The following is a 22557-nucleotide window of genomic DNA, read 5'->3' on the forward strand; positions in this document are numbered from 1 at the left end:
GCCGAGCGACCACCTGTGCGGCTAGGGCCTGCACTCCCAGCTGAGTTGCATCTAAGGTGGCATCAGCCACAAACGCTGCAGCCTTATGTAACTTCACCAGGCCCTTCCTGAGCCTTACCGGATCTGGATTAGGATCATCTAAAAGTTCATCCAGCCACATCATAGCGGCTCTTGAAAAGATGGAAGCTGCAGCAGATGACTGAATAGTAAAGGCGGTAGCCTCGTGATTTTTCCGCAGAGCGTAGTCTATCCATCACTCAGAAGGATCCTTCAGCTGTGAGTCCCCTTGTTTCAGCAGGAGGGATCTCGAGACCAAACTAGAAATCAGCTCGTCTATCCCCGGGATGTTAAGGGGATCCATGAACTCCGGGGCCAAGGCATAGAGTCTGTTGGCAAGGATGCCTGCAGAGGGTGAGCCCATTCTTCCTTGGCCAGTTTGTCGATGGGGTCTGGCACAGGAGGGTAGTGATCTGCCGATCTGGGAGATTTGAGGACCTTGGCCCCCTTCACAGAAGGAGTGGTAGATTCAGATTGTAAACGTTTGAGGCCTAAAGTGTCCAGAACTCTACAAGCGAGGGGAACGTAGTCGGCAGTATCAAAAAGGCGATAGGACGAATCCTCCTCCAGTTCTGAATCACCACTCCACTCATCTCCCTCGGCTTATAGAGAATACGAAGGATCCTCCAAACCGGCAATCTCATCGCCAGTCCTACCTCTAGAGACATCGAATGGATTTGGTGAGGATGGAGGAACTACATCATCGCAGCAGCACTGACCCATAGCGCCAGATTGTGGCTGCACTCTCTGCTGAAGCAATGGATTCGCCTGTGACCGTGACTGCGCTTGTGAGAAGAAGCCCAGTATATCCTGCAACTGTGAGAGAAATTCAGGAGACAACTGCAACCAGTAGAGGGGCAAGAGGGGCCATTTGAGGATCTGAGGTCACTGGCTGCACTTGGCGGAGCAGAGGTGGGTGCCCTTGTTGAGGCAAAATAGCAGAGGACTCATCAGACTGGTGAGGCATATGAGCTCTAGCCGATGACATGGGTTGAGATGGACGGTCCACAGCTGGTTGGCTAGGGAACCCCTCAAATTCGTCCTCAGACAACCCAGGAGGCGAATGAAAGAGGGCTGTTAATCTCTCTTGGCCAGCATCCTCTGAAGCCGGGACAGACATGTATCGTGCTCACTTGGCAGCGCTGTGGCTAAATAAGTGTTTGGTTTTAGCGACAGCCTTGGAGTGGAGTCTGGGTTGCTTGTGCTTAGAAGACTTGCGACGCAACGGGGCCTTGCACGGCTGTTTTGCCCGTTGCACGAGCTGCCTCTGGCTATTGATCCGCCATCATATAAATGCACAAAGGTGGGAGGTGCAGTATCTGTCACCAACACACGCACAAAGGTGGGGGGTGCGGTGTGGAGAGGGGTGTCAGTACACGCCCACAGGCGAGCGAAGAGGTACAACCCCAAGTGCACTACTGGCGACTAAGTGCAAGGAATCACGCTCAGGTACACACAGCGGGAGAGGTGCAGTACTGCTCCTGTGCACTAATATATGTAGACGTGTGTCTGTGTCCTGGGCCTCTCTGTCAGTTTCTGCCTTTAGTGTTTTTTGGGTTTTTTTAACTTTAGAGCACTCTTTCTTGATATTCCTTTCACTGAAACCTTCCACACACAAGAAAGTGAAAGTATGAGGAGGAAGAGGAAAGGAGATAAGCCAAGCGTTTCCTAAAAGAAAAAGAGTGGGGGAAAGGCAGTGGTCAAAATGGCGCCCGCTGAGAAAGAGCAGGAAATTTAAAAACAAAATGGTGTCCGTCCAGAAAGGCAGGACCAGGCCAGTCAAAAAAGGCACAATGGCGGCCGTCAAGCCGACAGAAAAGCCTCCTGAGGGAACAGGAGGAACCTCCCAGGGATCACTTTCACTGGAACAAAAGGGGTGATCGAGTCGCTAATGCGACAACTGAGACCGCAGTCACAATCTCTCAACGGCCACAGTAGTGAGCCGTGGGGGGGAAGAGCCCTCGCTGCAGCAAGCAGCAGAGCCGCAATCGCGATCTCATAACGGCCGCAGTAGCGAGCCAAGGGGAAGTAGCAAGCCTGCGGGAGAGTGCCCACCAGGAGAGCGCCAAGCGCACAGCCACAGTAGCAAACCGTGGGGGGAGGAGCCCTTGCTGCAGCAAGTGGCAGAACCGCAACCGCGATCTCATAATGGCTGCAGTAATGAGCCAAGGGGAAGTAGCAAGCCTGCGGGAGAGTGCCCACCAGGAGAGCGCCAAGCGCACAGCCACAGTAGCAAACCGTGGGGGGAAGGAGCCCTTGCTGCAGCAAGTGGCAGAACCGCAACCGCGATCTCATAATGGCTGCAGTAATGAGCCAAGGGAAAGTAGCAAGCCTGCGGGAGACAGAGTGCCCACCAGGAAAGCGCCAAGCGCACTATAGCTGCAAGATCGGGAGCCACAGCCACAAGCTCCCAGCAACCCAGGAAGGCCAGAAGCTGCCGCCGAAAAGGCGGGAGCTGGGGAACAAAGGATGGGCTCCGGGGTGAGCTACACCAGCCAAAGGGGAAAAGGCGCCACTGCGATAGGCAGCCGGCACACAGGACTTGGCAGAGGAAAAAACGTTGAGTCTGAGGAGAACTTGCCGCCGCCACAATCCCAGAAGGCAGGGCGAGGAAGGTAAAAACAGGCAGGGCAGGATACGATGGGGGGGAAGAAAACGACCACCCCAACTCACCCCAAAGAGAGAGGTACAGTGAAGAGGGAGGGGGAGCAGTGGGAACACAACCACAACGACACAACCCCAATTCCAACACACTCACTCACAAAACTGTCACATACACTTAGATATAACTGCCTATCTATAACGTAGATATAACTGCCTCGGACGAAGGCAAGAATGAACTGAAGTGGGAGGGGATTGATGCCCCAGGTCTTGACTTCAATACATTCTTGCCTTTGGACGCTAGATGGCGCTAATACCCACGTGATGGCATGCTACCTGGGGAAAATGCCAAGGACTGAACCTGGGATCTTTTAGCATGTAAAGTATGAACCCTATGACCAAACTACAGTTCATTCCCAAATCTACAGAGTAGATACAAGTGGCCCTTCCTGAACAATATGGGGTGGGGCACAGGAACTGCTTGGGGGCATGATCCCAAATAGGCAAAATGGTATCAAAGCCCATGTAAATACAAATACAACAGAAAAGAACTAACTCAAGGAGAAAAATTAATACTGAATGCAGGCAATACTGAAAAAGGTCTAGTCTCCTCCTTATACAAGTTTTTATCGGGAAAGGGTATGGTCAGTAACCAAATACTTAAAGAAATATGGGAAACTGAACTGAGTTGTAAAACAGAAAATGAGATCTGGGCGGGCATGTGGTTAAAATTCCCATTTAAATCAGTGGCCTTATCTTTCAGGGAAATGGCTTTAAAAATTGTTCAAAAATGGTACATGACTCCTGCACGTTTAGCACGAATCACTAACTCGGGGGACCCCTCTTGCTGGCGTGAATGTGGGGAACGTGACTCATTTATGCATATGTGGTGGGAATGTGATAGAGTAGCCAAGTTTTGGTCTCACATACATACAGAAATTCAAAGAATAACTGGACAAAAAATTATCTTTACAGCAGTACTGGCTTTACTAAACCTTTTTACAGAGGGAAATCAGAATTTACATTATAAAAAATTGATTGGCTTCTTGTTGGTGGCTGCCAGAACGGTGATTGCAAGGGTCTGGAAAACTCTGGAAGGTCTCACATTGGACAGATGGTGTCAAAAGGTGTGGGAAATTGCCCTATTAGAAAAATTGACTATCAAATTAAGATTAGCAAAAGGAAAGAGGAAAAACAAAGGCTTTCAAATAGGACTGGTGGCCCTTCATACTCTTCTCTGCAAAAGATGAAAGAACGGGTCAAGTACCAACTCCTTTTAAAAGATTATGGCTAAGTTAACGTTCTCCTTAGACTCTATAACTGTGTATTTCAATGGAAAATAGAAGATGTTGCATAGGTGGGAAGAGGGAAGATTTATGTGCGGGAGAACAGGGTAAAGTAGTATTGTTTAGATTGTTGATGAATATATATGTTTTTCAAAACTTCTAAATAAAAAATGGAAAATGAAAAAGAAAAAGAAAAAAAAAAGAAACACAACCCTTACAAGGTAAATTAAAATTCTGGCTTTGTAATATTGAGCCTCTATAAACAGATTTATTTTCTAGACTTTATTCTACAGGGGTCTGTACAAGGAAGTACTTCTGCTTCTTGAGCTCCACGTTCTTAAACAATTCTAGATTGTCATAGAAATTTGCAAGGTTTAAGTTCTCAGATTTCTACAGTGTAAATTTGAGAAACAAAAATTTCAGAACTTATATTTTTGTCTACAGTCCTCTGCATATTCAACGTTTATAATGAGCCCAAAAAATCTGTTTTCTTTATAAACCATCTTTAATTTGGAATATGAATTTATTTAGTAACAGGAACATAATATAATGGCAGAATGCATCTGTTCCTTCTGTTACATCTGATGCTAGAGTGAGTAAAAAAGTTTTACTGACACAACATAAACACAATAAATTAAGAAATGAAGATGGCTTTTTCCCCCTATCTGTGTCAGCCAGTGCTGTCCAATGTTTTTTTCACATCAAGCTGTATCGGTGGCACAATATGAACTGGCTTTTAATGGTGTCTGTGGCTAAAAATAGAAGAACTCTATTAGATTCTCAAACTACAGGTTTTGCAGAGGAAGGCAACAAAATGTTTTATCTAAGACAGTTTCTCCTGAAAGTTATTGAGAATACACAGAGTGTTCTACAAGGTCATTTACAGCCGGTTTAAGAGACTAGACTCCCTTCTAAATGAAGCATGTACCACTGATTTAGTTAATGCAAGACTGGACTATGATTTATTGCAGTGATATTATACCAGGCACCTTCCAACAGTTTCTCTTAAATACCCAAGCATACTTAAAGTAGGCCCATTGAAATCAATGAACTAAAGATGCTTAAGTCCGCTGATTGCAATCGGTCTACTCCAAGTATGCCTAACATTGGGTGTCACCCTCAGTGCCAATTAACTGTGCCAAATTCCACTTCATTTTACACCAAAAAAAATCAGCTTAGCTTCAGAGTGCATGTTGCTGCTCTCAATTTCCAACAATATGATCAAACTCACTTCTCTAGCAGGTTGTACTTTACAAAGTGCCGGATATAAAATAAATAAATAAAATATAAACAAAAGAGGTGTTGAAATGAAACCATGAGTTTAATGCATTTTTTAAAAAAACCTATGTATACATAGCTCTGGCAATGTGGTAACCCCCACCTTATTCACAAGTCCTGAATGCCACACTGACCCCTGTTCTCCCAGAATTCTGTGAAGGTGCAGATGGAAACAAAAGACAGGAGTCTAGCAGGAAACCAGTTAACATCACAGGGTGACTCCCACAAGAGAGAAAACTGTCAATCACTGATGGTTACAAAAGCAGTTTTTGAACATGGAAGAATTCCCCAAAGGAGAAAGAGAGAATAAACTGATCCCCTTTCCTAGCTATTCCCGGGAGTGATGGTTGTGAACAAAGATTAGCAGTGCAAATAAAACTGCCTCAGTCTCAGAGGCCTACCTCACTGTCCCAGCCCCACTCCATGGGTCTTCTTTCTCAGTGATGGCACAGCACACTTTTGTGCCTTTGGATTTTTAACCATTTCTTCTACGGAACCAAGATCCAAAGATCTTATTTAGGGACACATAAATCCCTTTAGGTTTTAAAAACACTTTACCAGGGGGGATAGTGAGCTGCTATTTGACAAAAGCCCCCTTGCCTGAGAGGAATTAACTGTGTGGTTCTTTGGACCCAGACCCATGGTTTTCAGATGATTGGCTTATGTCATAATTAGCTTATTCTTGCTATTAGTCTAAGCTCCAAACTAGATGCAACATGCTATCCTCTGCATCAAGCCAATGTGGTACAGTGAGTGTCGGACCTAGGAGACCAGGGTTCAAATCCTCACTCAGCCATGAAGCTCACTCTGTGACCTTGAGCCAGTCACTGTCTCTCAACCTAACCGACCTCGCATGGTTGTTGTGAGGATAAAGTCAGGAGGGGAAGAACTATGCTTGTTCACCACCTTGAGCTCCTCAGAGGAAAGGTGGGAAGGTGGGACATAAATGCAATAAATAAATAAATAATACATTCCCCCCTTGCAATGTTGCAAGTTTAAATCAGGGAATGGGTGAAGTGTGTGTGTGTGGGGGGGGGCTGATTAACTCTTTCCTCTCCAGTTTTTCTGCTCAAAAGTATGCCTCCCGAAAGCTATTTTTCCACCTATAGTTGGGGGGGGGGGAAGAGATAAGTGCAGTTGTATTTGCCTGAACTGCCTTTCCTTAATTTAACCCCTAAGCTTCCTGAGGTTACTTTTGGTTTTCCATTTGTTTTTAAAAATGGGGAACATATACATGAAAATGCGTGTCAAGTGTTTCAGCCTCAAGAATGCATAAATGCTGGGAAGTAGATTTAGGGTGCAATCCTATACCCAATTACTTGGGCATAAGCTCCTCTGAAATCAATAAAGCTTACTTCTGAGTAATGTATAGGATTGCACTGGTAAAACTATGGGTACAATGTGGAAAAAACTCATAGACATATAAGGCATAGCAATCCAAACTCTTATGCTGGGCTTCGATTGAATAGAGTTTGAATTGAAAGGGGATGCCCTGCTGTGCTGCCAACTGAGCTGACCTCTCAACATGGGGTATTTCAAGGGTGGGAAGTGGATGGGGCTGAGCCAGTTTGAAAGCCATTGGCCCCTGTGATAGCATCATGGCCAATCACCGTGCCCCCCCACCGTCTGCCACAGTTGCTGAGAACAGCAGTACTGCATATGCAGCAGTGGCTCTGCTGCTCCACAGAGTCTCAGTGGTGGGAAGTTCAGATGGCACTCTCAGTGGGATCTTTCTACTTCTTCACTGAAGAACATACCACTCTGAGTTGAATATACAATTTTTTTCTGAAAATTACATCAACTGGTATCAAAATCAAAGCTGATAAAACATTCTAATTTCAATTGATTTATTCCCACTAAATGGCAGTGCAGATCTGTTTAGGTGGGAAAGCTGAAATGATTCTGAAGTAAGCACTATGATCCAAGGGTGTAGAGAACAGTCAATAAAATACATTTTGCTCACCAGTTATGTCCCCTTCTCGCCTTGACCGTGGCAGGTTACGTGAAACAGTGGTTGAAAGGCCTTTTGAGGTAGAGTTCTGTAAAGTAGGCTGGCCTGCAGTTAAAGTCCAAGCAAGCCGTGCTCCCAGCTGCTGCCGAAGGCAATCTCCCACTCCTGCACGTTGATAGGATTGTCTAAGAAAATAAAAGCTATTATTAATAGAAAGTACCCTTTGAGCAATTTTGCTTATAACAAAATTACTTACATTCCTCTAAAATGCCCAGCTTCATTTCAACTCCTCCCAAAAAGTAGATGCAGAAGGCTTTATCAAGGCCAGTTATTTTTGAGAACACATTTAGAAATTCACCATTTACTAATTCTTGACAGTTGTATAGAAAAGGTACTTGCATGCCTACTAATATGGCAACAAAGTACATGAAGCACATCAGAGATTTCTACTATCCATTCAAAGCCAGATGACTTTGTGGTTCAGTGTCACTCCAACTAGCGCTAATTCAGCCTTGCAAACACAAATCAATTATTTGAGAAGAAGTGCTGGCAGGTAAAAATGTTTGTGGTGGGAAAGCTGCTAACTTTTAACATAATCATAAAAGTAAAGGGTTTCTCACCTCAGTAGGGTGCCCATGACTGTTTACTGTATATTAAACCCATGGCCATGAACCCCTACATTCTAGGGGCAAGCCCTGAGAAACTTAAAAATTCAGCAGACATCTTCTACAGTGTATAACGCACAGCACAGAACAAACAGATTCTCATCCCTTCAGCACCCTGTCTGTTGCAAAAAAAATGATATGGCAAATCACTGCCCTTTAATGGGACATCGAAGACTGACATTTCAGATGTCTACTGAGAGACATAAGATGCAGTGTGGAAAGGAGGTCTGCCAAAAGGATACTTCACACCTCTAATAGGTCTATGTAGATCTTTTAGGGACAGTAGCAAACCAATCACTGACTCTATATTTTAGTAAATCAGCCTATTCACAGAAGCAGAGATTTTTCTTACCTGTATGTTCTCATGGATATTATTATTATTTATTCACATCATTATACCTGGGATAGCACCTTCTTTTGGATATAGTCAGGGTTAAGTTGTTAAATAGCATAAGAAAGAGCAACCGAGCTTCCCAGATCAGCAAGATAAGCCCACTCAACATATTAAAACTTATCTAACACCACATATTTCTGGAACAAATTATTAAGGAAAAATATTTTGGGCCATATAGAAGGACATTTCTGAGAGCTGAACATTTTTTACGCTCCTGGGTCTCAAACTGAGCCATATAGTTCAGAAAAGAGGGTGGGACAACTAATTTTCCCTTTCTCCCAATCATCAAATATGGGATGTACAAACAGCAAAGTCATCTCTAGGGTAGATACCCTAGAATGTCATCCCTAAAGGAAACAATTATCTCCCTGACAGAACTTCAGGGCTCTACAACCACCAAGTTGTCTCCTATAACCCCATCCCAATGTAGTTGTTTTGAAGTGAATATGAGGAGAAAAAACTCCTGTAATGCATGGAATAAATGTACTTGGTATACAGGAAACCTCAACATCCCCTTGTCCTTATGGAAAGCACGTGGACCCTTATTGGCTGGCAGAATCCCACTAAAACCAACAGAATCAGCATTAGGATTAGCAACCAGAGGCACTGATTGAGTCTAGTGCAGCCACAGGCTATATAGGAGCTCACATAAAGATCAGTCAGTATCGGTTTTAAGATCCCATGAAAGGAATCTGCAAATGGCAATGTGCCTACAGTGCCACTGTGAGGTATTGAAGAGGAAAAGCAAAAAGGAGCAACCACCGTTTTCTTCCCTAGAATTAAAAAAAAAAGGGAGGGGGAGTAGTTATATTGTTTTACTGAGCTCATGAGCTTCAACTACAGGCGTAATCCAACTCACATTTATGCTGGGCTGAGTCAAGTTGGATATGACAACCTCTGGCTGAGCTAGCTGGGTCCCAGGTCAGCCAGGCTATACTGGTATAAGTGCCTCAGCCAGAGGTCCGCCGGGGATGCCCAGCCAGGCGTAAGGGGAGCCAGTGAAAGCCAGCAGAAGGCCAGCAAAAGGGGCATTCTAGGGGCATGTCAGAGGAGGGGCGGCAGGGGGGACTTATGAGATATCCAGGTCCCATTCATCTCTTTGCCACAACAGCCAGTGCGCCGGGAAAAGGGGTGGTGGAATGGCAAGCCTTGACTGCCACCTCTGAATATTATCTATTGACGCAGATCTCTCTGAATGACTATTTGCAAGATGAACAAGTTTCATTTACCCTGGAAGAAACGACTGTGGAGTTGGTGTCGGCCCATTCGGGGCATACATGCCTAGGCTGCTGATCCCACTACTCCCCATACTGGCAGAATTCTGGCCAGACTGGGCATTCCGGTCTTGGTAGTTCAGAGGAAGGCTTTGAGGCCTGGCATAGTAGTACGGAGTTGAGTGAGCATCCCGGGGCAGTGCTTGAGCAAATAGTGTAGCAAAATTTGATACCTTGAAGGGAAAGAAACCAAAGGTTTTAAAGAAACTCATACCCATTTGTTAAGTGACTATAAACACACTATCCTTCCGACAATGGTTTCCTTTCATTTATTATGTATATTTTAAAAATACATTAAATACAGGTGTCAGTCAAATGCTTCTTTATTTATCCAAACATTTTAAAACATTGTTACCATCTTAAGTATTTTATGCTCTGACTTTTAATTTCACTTTTATCTGCTTTTATTTTTGTTTACTAGTTTAAATTTTTGTAAACTGCCTTGAATGCGCACACACACACAAAATATAATATTACCTACCTTGTTTGTTTGTTTACGTGGATCTTCACTGAGGCTGAGCAGGAGGTAGAGGATTGACCATCTGTTTTTCAAAACTCCCTTTCACAAGAGATAATTATTAGAAACAGTAACATGGTTTCAAAATGATTTCTAGCTTTACTTGTCCATAAGCAAGTATTGTCCATCTTATGGATTAACAGTCATATGGATAGACACATGGAAAGGTTATTATACAGCCACGAGAGTGGCTGTATACTATTGCCAGCATGGATTTTTCACATTCCGCAATGTTAAATGGAAAATATCCCCCCATGCCATTCTGATGCTTCTCATAAGCTCATTTCAAAATAAAACCTTACCAAACTTACAGTCCTGAACTCAGAAATGCTTGCTTAACAACCATCTCAATTTTCATGGCGGTACACAAAACAGTCAGAGAGAATAGAGGGTTCAAAGTCTAAAAAGAGAGGGAAAAAACCCCAGAGCCCTTTTGGACTTTTTTCTCTCAGAGTTCTCATAATTGGTTGAAATTCATTAAAAATCAGCCATGTTCACAGAGTACCTGTAATCCTAATACTGACCTTGCCCCATACTCTGACCTTCATCTACTGCAGTTTAAAGGTTAAAAAAAAAATGCCTGGCTGATTCTTAATTAATTTAAGAAATTTTGGCTTGAAGCCAATGATAGAGCATGCTCAGTAAAAACCAACTGTCAGTGTTCTAAAAGCCTCACAGCTGCTGAGTTTAACTAATCAGGGGGGCCACACCCACACCAGACTTGATTTCACTTGAGACAGTCATGGCTTCCCTCAAAGAATCCTGGGAAGTGTAGTTTGTGAAAGGTGCTGAGACTCCTATTCCCTTGAGAGAATGGTTAACAGTCAGCCACTCGGATTGAAAGTCTGTGAGAGGAACAGGGTATCTCCCAGCAACTCTCAACACCCTTCACTAACTACACTTCCCAGGATTCTTTGAGAGAAGCCATGATTGGGTTTGAGCCATGGCTTTGAGAGAAGCCATGATAAATTGTTTTAAATTGTATTTTAAATTGTTTTTAAAAGGTGTGTTTTTAAATTTGTATAATTATTTTTAATGTTTTTAGTTACAGTAGGGCCCCTCTTTACAGCGCTTCGCTTTACAGCGTTCTGCTAATACAGCGGTTGTGAATTGTAGAAAGGCCCTTTTTTATTTTTATTTTTTTATCATTATTTTTTTGTTCCGCTTTTACGGCGTTTTTTTCCCGCCGGGCGCCATTTTGGTCAATGTAAATCAATGGGATCCGCTTTACAGCAGTTTTCGCTTTACAGCGGGGGTCCAGAACGTAACCCGCTGTATGAGCGGGGCCCTACTGTATTGTAAACCGCCCAGAGAGCTTCAGCTATGGGGTGGTATATAAAAATAATAAATAAATAAATAAATGATTGTCCAAAGTGTATTAGAGGCCTGGTGTGGATGTGGCCAGGGACAACTTTGTTTTAAATTTGGGTTAAAGATACAGAAGACCTCTTGGGAGTCTCAGGCCCTGAACCTGGCAACCCTAGTGGGAGGCTATATGTGCCTTCTGTAGAATAAAAAGGTGGGGGAAATGCTGAAAAGCAATGATACTGTTCACAATGTTTTCCTTTTAAAAAGAGGCTTCCCTTCTGCCCAGTGCCCATCCACCCAATCTCCTCCCCTTCCCCCCTCCCCCAGGTCAGTGTTGGACTATGACCTGGGAGACCAGGGTTCAAATCTCCACACAGCCATGAAGCTCACTGGTTGACCTTGGGCCAGTCACTGCCTCTCAGCCTCAGAGGAAGGCAATGGTAAAACCACATCTGAATATCATTTACCATGAAAACCCTATTCAAAGGGTCGCCATAAGTCCGGTTGACTTGAAGGCAGTCCATTTCCAAACATGATTGCACAGAAATAAATCCCACTGAACTCAAAAAGTATGCAAATGACCAAACCCACCCTCCCTTCTCCTCCCTATCCCCTCCCTCTTGCCCCTTCCCTCCCCCTTCCTTTGCCCCTCCCTCCCCCTCCCCCTCCCCTTCCAATCCCATCCTTCGCCTTCCCCCTCCCCCCCTCCCCTTCTTCCTCCCCATTGTCAGTTTTACCTATCTTAAGCATGATTGCACGGAGGTACATACCATTGAACTCTATAAACATGCAAATGATCAATTCTCTCCTCTCCTCCCCCTTCCTTTGCCCCCCTCCAATATGCTCCTTCCCCTTCCCCCTCCCCCTTCCCCATGGTCAGTTTTACCTATCCTAATCATGATTGCATAGGAATAAATCCGATTGAACTCAATAATCATGCAAATGATCAGACCTGACTTTCCCCTCCTTCCCTTTTCCTCTCCTTTCCTCCTCCCCTCCCCTCTTCCTTCTTCCTCCTCCTCTGTCCACTTCAGCCCTCCATCGCTCCCCCCCACTTGCTACACAGCAAGTGGATTGGACTGTGAAAGACCAACCCAATTTGTGTTTGCATTTTGACAAATTTGTAGGGCAGTACAATATCTCAGAGGGGAGGTCAGGTCTCCTGCTCCCCTGGTGCATTCACTATAGCTGCCCAATTTCCCTGCTTTTTAAAGTTTGACAGAAATATCTGTGGGCTATAGGTACGTTCTTAAACCACAAGGTTTTTTGCCTATTAGTGAATTTGAAACTAAGTCTTGTTAACTGTCTTCAGGCTCCATGATTATTGCAAAAAGCCTCATCCAGCTGCACACATCACATCCATTAAAGACTCACAGATCCACTTTGTTCAAAATGGAGAGTGATACACACACACACAAACAGTGCAATCCTAGCAATGTCTACTCTGAAGTAAGTCCTACTGAATTCAGTGTTGCTTGTTCCCAGGTAATTAGGGTTAGGATTGCAGACTATGAACTCAAAAATCAACTGCCACTTGCCTCTGTCCTATACACAGGGATTCTTTTCTGTTCTTATTAAGAAAAAAAAAGTCCAGAAGTGCCTCTTAAGATATTTCAGTCCCCACTGCTGTCCTATTTGCCTCTGATCTGATGATGCCATTCAACCAGAACTGGTGAACTATCTTCATTGTGCTGTTTCAACAAGCAGCCTGTCATAACCATGTGATAAAATATTTATATAAAGTATCATGAAGTGTGGAATCCTACTTGCTTAATGGGCATTCATAACAGTTCAGGTCACTGTTCAGGTACAGTTTGTTCAAATGTACAAATTCATTAACTTAATTTTTTCAATATAAGAGCAAAAACTGATTTGGGGCTTAAAGAAAAGACTGACAGATCTCTCACCCACAGCAGGGCTCCCTGCTCACACATGCACCGCTGTGTTTAAACAGCTATTCTATGGCTCTCACCAGTCTGGAAATTATTGAACTCATCTGTCTCCAGCAGGAGGAGGGCATCTCATTTATGCCAAGGAATAACAGATTTTCTTGCAGTATATGAAAGTTTGTGAACTTTGCTGAACTTCACTATCAAAACTGACTCATATAGTTCTCAGTTAGCAAGTGTATTTCCAGAACCCTAGACTTCAAGTACGAAAGAAAGAAAACCAAGATCACTTAAGAGGCCAACAGAACACCTGATCAATAAATCAATACACATTATCTTAAAAATAGACAGTGGTGAGAGAAGTCTAACATAAAAAGTAAAGGTTTTTTTGCTGATCTGTACCCTTCCCATAAAAAGTAATTTAGAGAACTAAAATAAATGCTGCTTATTTTTTAACTTTCATTAAAACTAGCTTTTAATATTTTGCAGGACAGGAAGTTAGAACAAATGCAAACAAAAAAAAACCTGATTCTAACAAAATCACACTAGTGGTATTCACTTCACCCCACTAACAATTAGTCTCCATATTGGATACGGGGCTGCTGGGGACCCATTCCTGTACCTGTGAATGGAGTTTTCTGTAGAGCTCTGAAAATACAGCCGCATTTTCTTCCCTTCCTTGCCGCACAACTATGAAGAGAAAAGGCACATTAAGAGCTCAGTGGCAGAGCAACTGTTTTAGATCCAGGAAGTCCCCAGTTCGATCCCCAGCATCTCCAGCTATGCCTGGGAGAGAAATCTGCCCGAAACTCTTGAGAGCCGCTGACCTAACACTGAGTTAGGTCAACCAACGGTCTAACTCAGTATAAGGCACATTCCTGTGTTTCCCACTACAAGCCTGTCATGTGCAAGATTAATATTTAAACTAAATAGTATTATTTAATCAACACAGATAAGAGGTTCCTGAGCTCTTTGAAAGCTACCAGTATTGGTACAGTACTGGTTGTTTTGATACACTGTAGCTGACTGCTCATTCTGGTTAGAAGGATGGTGTTCTACTTAGGCAGCAATCCTACAACTGGTCAAAAGCTAATTAAGGGACCTTAACAAACAACCATGTACAGTAGGGCCCTGCTTCTCGGCACCCCGATTTTCGGTGTTCCGCTAATACAGCACCAGTGGAGCGATCAGCTGGAGGGGGGCTGGAGCTCCCCGCACTCCAGCTGCTCGCGCCGAAGGAGGGGAAGATCAGCTGTAGCGTGCTGCAGCTGATCTTCTCCTCCTCAGGGGAGGTTAGGTTCCAGACCCCCACACTACAGCTGATCTGCTTTCCAGTGATTTTTGCTTTGCTTTTTTGTATGCGTGGGGCCCTGCTGTCCTGTTTCATCAGCAGAAAGGGAAATTTGTGGTTAAGACAACACCTATACCACTGGGGGCCCCAATACACTTGCAGAAATCTCCATTAGGATAGATATTCTGCTACCCGTGTAACACAGGTGGAGGGAGGATAAAAAAGGGGGATTCCAGGGACCATTAATCTGCAGGATCCAAAATCCGCTCATTTCCAACATGCCCACAGAATTGGCCTATGCTAGGTCTGGTTCACTCCCTCCCATTAGTTAGAAAAACTGTTTTCTACACCTCCCACTCTGGCCACAGCAAACCAGTAGGGCTATGAAAATGGTGGTTACTCTGCCACAGAATCTTCCCCCCCCCAAAAGGGCAAAAGTGCTCTACCTATGTCACTTCATACAAGAAAATTTCCCTACATAGAATATGCTTCTATGCAGAATATCCAAATCTATACTATAATAAGAGGTAAATACACACATCTACATCCAGAGTTTCATATTTTTTTACCACTACGAAGACTACAAAATTGTTCAGACAAGAGAATACATGTTTGCTCCACATTACCCTGTATTGTCTTGCTTCTTCCTTGTTAACTACATCCAATGCAATGATATGTTAAGATTCATATTGCAAAATATGCATTTTTCAGTTGTCCTAAATGCTGTTAAAAATAAGAAATAAACTTACGTTCTTTTTTAATTTTTTCTGCTACAAGAAATTCATCTCTTTCAACAGTAGGGGCAAAGTTGCTTCCAATGACTCGCACTGCATACTGAAACTGCTGGGCTACATCAGCTGAAATAAAATCACAATTAGTCAACTTTTAATAATAACAGACTGCAAAAAATGTATTTAATTTTACAAGTCACACCCCTACACACACACACCCCTTACAAGTCAGGCATTTGCAGTATAGAAACATAAATGTAAAAAATGTATTTCTGCACAAACAAGATTTTGGTCTAATAATACAGTCTGTTTGGAAGCAGTCAGCATAGATATAAGAAACATATGGTGGATGACTTCCGTTGTTAAAAACAGGGCTGTAGAAGCTTCAAGACCATTTATAGGTACCTCCGTTATATATAAATGACAGAGAATGGTGACATATTCTGATGTATTCATTACTCATAACTAGGTCAGGCCAATGAACTAGAACATGTCAGCTACCAGGCTGTAAAAAGATATTGAATTTTTGGAATATTATTGTATCTTATAGGCTGGTTTTCATTGTTGTTAGCTGCCCTGAGTGGTGCATAAACACTAGAAGTGTGGAATATAAACCGCAGTATAAATTAAAATCTTCTGCATGGTTAGGGATGGGGGAGCACCCACTTTTCATGCCAAAAATCAATCAGGCTGCTCAAGTGTTCCAATCAAACACACAAACAACCTCAATGTTTTTTAAGTGATTCATTTGAACTTGTGAGCCACCCAAATTTCTCTCCATTTCCTCTGTTCCTCCACTTCCCCAAGGGGAAAAAAAACCTTCACCCTGATAAGGGGAGTGGGTGCTTCAGCAGGCAGTGCAGAAGAGCACAGCGGACAACAGAGGGTTGGTATGTCTGCTGCAGTCAAGCACAAGCCCCACTCTCGAGCTGCAATGGTGGAGGAGGGTGCAACCCCAATCTGAGTGAGAATAAACTCCAAGAGGGACTGAGTCCATTTCTATTGGGGGCTGCTGTAACTTGAGCAGGGATGCACACATTTTCAAGCCCCTGAAATCAATTATTATTATTATTTAAAATATTTCTATCCTGCCGTTCTACCTCACAATGGGGCACTCAGGGCAGCTCACAATGCAATCATTTGCAGTAAATAAAAGCACAATAAAACATTAAAACACATAGAAATACATAAAATGCAGTTAACAATTCAAGGTGAGTGATATTAAAAGGGACTAAAGAGGTAAAACCCCAAAGGGCAGAGGGAACAGTTTCAGGCTATACCTTCAGTCCCTCCCAAAGACTCTCTGGAACAAAACAGTTTTTAAAAGTCTCTGAAACACCATCAGGGAGGGAGCAGAGCGGGCTTCTTGGGGTAGGATATTCCAAAGCCTGAGGACCACAGCTTAAAAGGCCCTCTCCTGTGTGCCTGCCAGTCTAACATCTTTCATTCCATCCTCCAGGTGCACAGAGACCAGAGCCAGATGATCTTAAGTCACAGGCAGATACATATAGGTGTAAGCGGTCTCTCAGGTACGTTGGTCCAATGCCGCTTAGGACTTTAAAGGTCAAAACTAGCACTTTGAATTAGGACAAAACAAATTGGGAGTCAGTATAGTTGATAGAGGACAGGGGTGTTATGATCCCCATGGTGCAATCCAGTTAGCATTCTGGTTGCCACATTTTGAATCAAGTGCAATTTCTCAGCCGTTCAGCGGCAGCCCCACATAGAGTGCATTACAGTAATCAAGTCTTGGTGTCATCAATGCATGTGTCACTGTGGCCAAGTCAACTGCTTCCAGAAATGGACACAGCTCGCAGACCAGTCTGAGTTGGCCAAAAGCACTCCTGGCTACTGCTACCACCTGATATTCAAGCAGCAAGGAAGGATTCAGGAGTACTCCCAAACTGCAGATCTGCTCCTTCAAGGGGAGTGCGACCCTGTCAAGAACAGGTTGTAGCCCTATCTCTGGTTCAACTTTCCCCTTGACCAGCAACACTTCTGTCTTGTCTGGATTAAGTGCCAGTTTGTTAGCCCAAGCACCTCCAAGAATGGGTTTAGAATAAGCACTCCCTACCTGCAATCAAATGATAGAGACAGAGTTGTGTGTCATCAGTGTATTGATGACATTGTACTCCAAATCTCCAGATGACCTCTCCCAGCCCCACTTCTGACATTGCACATTTGGATCTTTATAGTTCAGCAAAGCACATTAATTTCCTTCTCACACTGATGCCTCAGCTCAAAGGAAGGTAGAAATAAAATAAAGTAAGATTAAGATCAGCCTACTATCCCCAATCAGAAGAAAATCACCCTGTGCTTTATAGATTACAGCAAAGCCTTTGATTGTGTAGATCATGAAATACTATAAGGTAAAGGTAAAGGTGTCCCCACACTTGTAGTGTGAGTTGTTTCCGACTCTTAGGGTGACGTCTTGCGACGTTTACTAGGCAGACCATATATATGGTGTGGGATTGTCAGTTCCTTCCCCAGCCTTTCTTTACCCCCCAGCATATGCCAGGTACTCATTTTACCGACCACGGATGGATGGAAGGCTGAGTGGACCTCGACCCCTTTTACCAGAGATTCGACTTCCTCCTTCCGTTGGAATCGAACTCTGGCCATGAGCACAGCTTCGGCTACGTTACCGCTGCTTACCACTCTGCGCCACGGAGGGTCTATGGAATACTTTAAAAGAAATGGGGATGCCACAGCACTTGGTCATCCTGATGTGCAACTTATACTTTGGACAAGAGGCTACTGTAAGGACAGAATATGGAGAAACTGACTGGTTCCCCATCAGAAAACATGTGAGACAGGGGTGTATTTTACCACCCTATTTGTTTAATCTATACGCAGAACACATCATACAGAAAGTGAGATTGTACCAAGATGAAGGCCTTGGGAAAATTGGAGGGAGAAATATCAATAATTTAAGATATGCAGACGATACCATACTACTAGCAGAAACCAGTAATGATTTGAAATGAATGCTGATGAAAGTTAAAGAGGAAAGCACAAAAGCAGGACTATTTATTTTATTTTTATTTATTAAATTTATTAGTCGCCCATCTGGCTGGTTGTCCAGCCACTCTGGGCGACGTACAAAATAAAAACATACAAATACATTAAAACATTAAAAATCTCAACAATAATAAAACCTAGCCCACCCCAAAAGCCTGCCTGAAGAGCCAGGTTTTCAAGGCCCGGCAGAAGCTCATCATAGAGGGGGCATGGCGGAGATCATTTGGGAGGGAATTCCACAAAGTGGGGGCCACAATTGAAAAAGCCCCCTCCCTAGTCCTCACCAGTCTAGCTGTTTTAACTGGTGGGATAGAGAGAAGGCCTTTTGAGGCTGATCTTGTTGGGCGGCATCGCTGCTGATGCTGGAGGCGCTCCTTCAGATAGACTGGGCCAAAACCGTATAGGGTTTTAAAGGTCAGAACCAACACCTTGAATTGGGCCCGGAAAACAACCAGTAACCAGTGCAACTCCTTTAGCACTGGAGTGATGTGATCTCGCCGGCGGCTGCCGCATTCTGTACCAGACTACAGCTGAACATCAAGAAGACTAAAGTAATGATAACAGAAGATTTATGTCACTTTAAAGTTGACAATGAGGACATTGAACTTGTCAAGGATTATCAATACCTCAGCACAGTCATTAACCAAAATGGAAACAATAGTCAAGAAATCAGAAGAAGGCTAGGACTGGCGAGGGCAACTATGAGAGAACTAGAAAAAGTCCTCAAATGCAAAGAAGTATCACTGAACACTAAAGTCAGGATCATTCAGGCCATGGTATTCCTGATGTCTATGTATGGATGTGAAAGTTGGAAAGTGAAAAAAGCGGGTAAGAGAAAAATTAACTCATTTGAAATGTGGTGTTGGAGGACAGCTTGGCGCATACCATGGACACTGAAAAAGACAAATATTTGGGTGTTAGAAAATATTAAACCAGAACTATCATTAGAAGCTAAAATGAAACGGAGGCTATCATACTCTGGACACATAATGAGAAGACAGGATTCACTAGAAAAGACAAAAATGCTGGGAAAAATAGAAGGGAGTAGAAAAAGAGGAAGGCCAAACAAGAGATGGATTGATTCCATAAAGGAAGCCACAGACCTGAACTTACAAGATCTGAAAAGGGCGATTCATGACAGATGCTACTGGAGGTCACTGATTCACAGGGTTGCCATAAATCATAACTGACCTGAAGGCACATAACAACAACTAACCCCAAGAAAACCCTCAAGCCCAATTCTCAATCATATCCTATGGATAGAGAGGGAGCAGCACTGTATCTTCACACTGCAAAATAAAAATGTGTTGAATTCCCAATATATGTGCTGCAACCATCTCATGTTGAGGGCTCCGTAAACCTTTCCTTTAGGCGAACCCTAGACAGACTAAAGGCAGCACCATCCAGGGCTGTGGAGTCGGTATGTCAAACCTTCAACTCCGACTCCTCTATTTTTCTACTGTCCGACTCCGACTGACTCCGACTCCTCTATTTTTCTACTGTCCGACTCCGACTGACTCCGACTCCTCTATTTTTCTACTGTCCGACTCCGACTGACTCCGACTCCTCTCTTTTTCTACTGTCCGACTCCGACTCCTTCATAAATGGCAAATGTATATTAATGTATTAATATTAATAAATTGGTATTAATATTAATATTAAAATATTAATTTTATTTTGAAGTCGGAGTCAGTACATTTCTACCGACTCCGACTCCACCCAAAATTGCTTCCAACTCCGACTCAACGACTCCGACTCCACAGCCCTGGCACCAGCTCAGTATATGAAATTGCTAGGCTATATAAAATTGACTCCACAGTTTTATGAGAGGAAGAAGTAAATATTCTTTTAATCTAGGCAATATTTGAAATGAAAAACCACTATTTTCTCAAGGCTCTTCCTGCCAGATACTTCATTCCACATTTGGCAGAATCACATATATATATGACTGCTTTTTCATTCCCCTACTCTTGCCCCAGCAGGAAAATCTGACCTTCAAAGAAAAATACTTTCTACTATGAAACTCACATTGAAATGAATGAGACCTACACCTCTAAAATGTGAAAACAGAAGAAGCAGAATATAAATTTAGAGTGATATTAATAAGAATTCAATTGGAATACAGCTTAAACCTTTCTTTCTGCTTGCAAATTTCAACACTTCAAAAGAAACCATGGAAATGCTAGTAATTCCAAGATTATGGCCTTATTTGAGTATCCTGGGAGAAATTCTTAATGAACAGATTTATGGTAAATTGTCTAAAGAATTCAGGATACCATTAAAGATCATTCTGATCTCAAACATAAAACAAAGAACAAAAACGAATAATTTAAAACTGACAGATTCTTATTAATTTTGCTTTGTCTAGCTGCTGTGAAGTCAGGTTTCTGTAATGCGTAGGGGGAAACTTATTTTTAATCCATTTTCCAATATGCACAAACTTCTCACCCTTTCCACTAATGTATCCAAGGTATTTCTACTCAGAACTGCACTGTTCAGCATACATATTTCAAAACCTAGGAAGACCTCTGAACAAATTCCCTGTGAAAATGTAGTTGGCCTTGTTAGAGGCAAGAGAAAATTAAAACGGAAACGATCCAAGAAGAAAAGGAACTGTCGCAGCTAGCGCTTTTTAGAAATTTCCAAAAAAGGGAGAGCAAAAAATTAAATATGCATGGTTAGTTAAATTATGTGGTTAAGTGATTTCCCTCCCACGCCTAACAAAATAGCTAAAAAAGGTTTGCATTTAAGACCACAAGTACCATTTGCTGAAAAGATGTTAGGAAAGTCTAAGAAAATATGGGTCTTTTGAGTCATGAAATCCAATTTCCTGTAGCCTGGACCATATGCCACCTTCTCATCAAAGGGTAGGGGAGAAGGGGAAACATTTAACCTTTCACTGACAGGTGGGGTCAAAACACCACAACTGCACTGGGAAAAATTCATAAAACGTTTCTCTCACTGTTTCTACAACTCCATGTTCCCAGTAGTCCTCAACCATGACAAGGCATGATTTGCCATGTGGTATTTGGGGGGGAGGGGCACCTTAATTTAGTGAAAAAATGATGTTTTTACTGCTATGGCTTTTGAGGTCAATCTTACCCCTTGGAATGACTGAGAAAAATAAACATTACTTGGCATATCTGCGAGGGTTTAGATCAGAACCTGTTCAGTCCATTTTGTATGAGAAATATCACCACAAATAGTATGAGGGGTCAACAGTACCCCACAGGTTTACAAAACTCTTTGACAAACCTGAATTTTTAAAACATTCTGCCCCAGTTAGAACCTTGTCACCTAGCAAAACTGGCTTTTTTTTCATCATAGCTATCATTTTCTGCAAAGTTTATTAATTCAGCTTTAGGGTCACTGAGACCCCAATTCCATCTGCTAATGTTTGCAAGTAACCTGAACCCTCACTTCAGCTGTTGGCAACTCTCACTCAAGGACCTTTAGATGACCACATTTCTCTGTTTACAGAAAGATGAATGTAAATATGATTAGAGTCACCCTCAACATTTCTGGGGCACAGTGTCGGTGGCCTCCTTCAAAAGAATTAGTAAAAACCTCAGATTTCATTATTGGCTTCAGTACCAAAATACCAATGTCAGAGAAAATTGTGCCCCTGTGCATGACCTATAGGAGTTTACCAACACTCTCACAGTGTTTCGCACCATTTGAGAATGTTACAATTGACAACAATTACTGACATTCAAAGGAAGGTGTCCAACAAGGAAGCATGCGCCATCCAAACCCACAAAGCATAGCTTAAAATTCTGGCTGTCTTTATAATTCACACATATATAAAGAAGAAGAGACATGTCCTCTTGAACTCTGCAAATCACCAGCACATTGATGGTACTATAATAAAAATTATTATAAATTAATAAATGAGTTTGAGTATTGTCTTTTTGAATGCTGTTTCTTCTACCTAAAATGTCCCTTGCCTACACAAACAAGCATCTCACAGAACTATTTTAGTGGTATGCAGTCCCAACGTTTGTAACTCACAGTGCAGTCCTATACATGTTTAATCAGATGTAACTCTAATTAAGTACACTAGGTCTTACTTTTAGATAAGTGGGTATAGGATTGCAGCCTTAGCCACACTTCATAGGGCCAGGCTACGATTTCGATGCAACCTCTAAATGTTGTGCTACCAAAACCAAACCAATGGAATGACTACACTTTAATTTGTATATTCTCAGTCAGTGCTGTTTTCTTCAACTTTGAAAGTAGGAACATGCATTTCTGAGATCATTTCAGACAAACAGGGCTCAATGTAGGCTTTATA

General features: G+C 42.8%; 1 protein-coding gene across 1 annotated transcript in view; it reads right to left on the reverse strand.

Moving 5' to 3' along the window:
- TUBGCP3 (tubulin gamma complex component 3) overlaps positions 1-22557 on the reverse strand; it is a 99182-nt gene that overhangs the window by 71296 nt on the left and 5329 nt on the right. The window contains exons 2-6 of the mRNA XM_061626651.1: positions 15261-15368; positions 13843-13910; positions 9988-10065; positions 9462-9679; positions 7186-7358 (exon numbers count right to left, since the gene is read on the reverse strand). Coding sequence (XP_061482635.1) covers positions 7186-7358; positions 9462-9679; positions 9988-10065; positions 13843-13910; positions 15261-15368 — 645 coding nt within the window. The remainder of the gene's footprint in view (positions 1-7185; positions 7359-9461; positions 9680-9987; positions 10066-13842; positions 13911-15260; positions 15369-22557) is intronic.

The sequence above is a fragment of the Rhineura floridana genome, chromosome 5, assembly GCF_030035675.1.
Source record: "Rhineura floridana isolate rRhiFlo1 chromosome 5, rRhiFlo1.hap2, whole genome shotgun sequence".
In the NCBI taxonomy this organism is placed as follows: domain Eukaryota; kingdom Metazoa; phylum Chordata; class Lepidosauria; order Squamata; family Rhineuridae; genus Rhineura; species Rhineura floridana.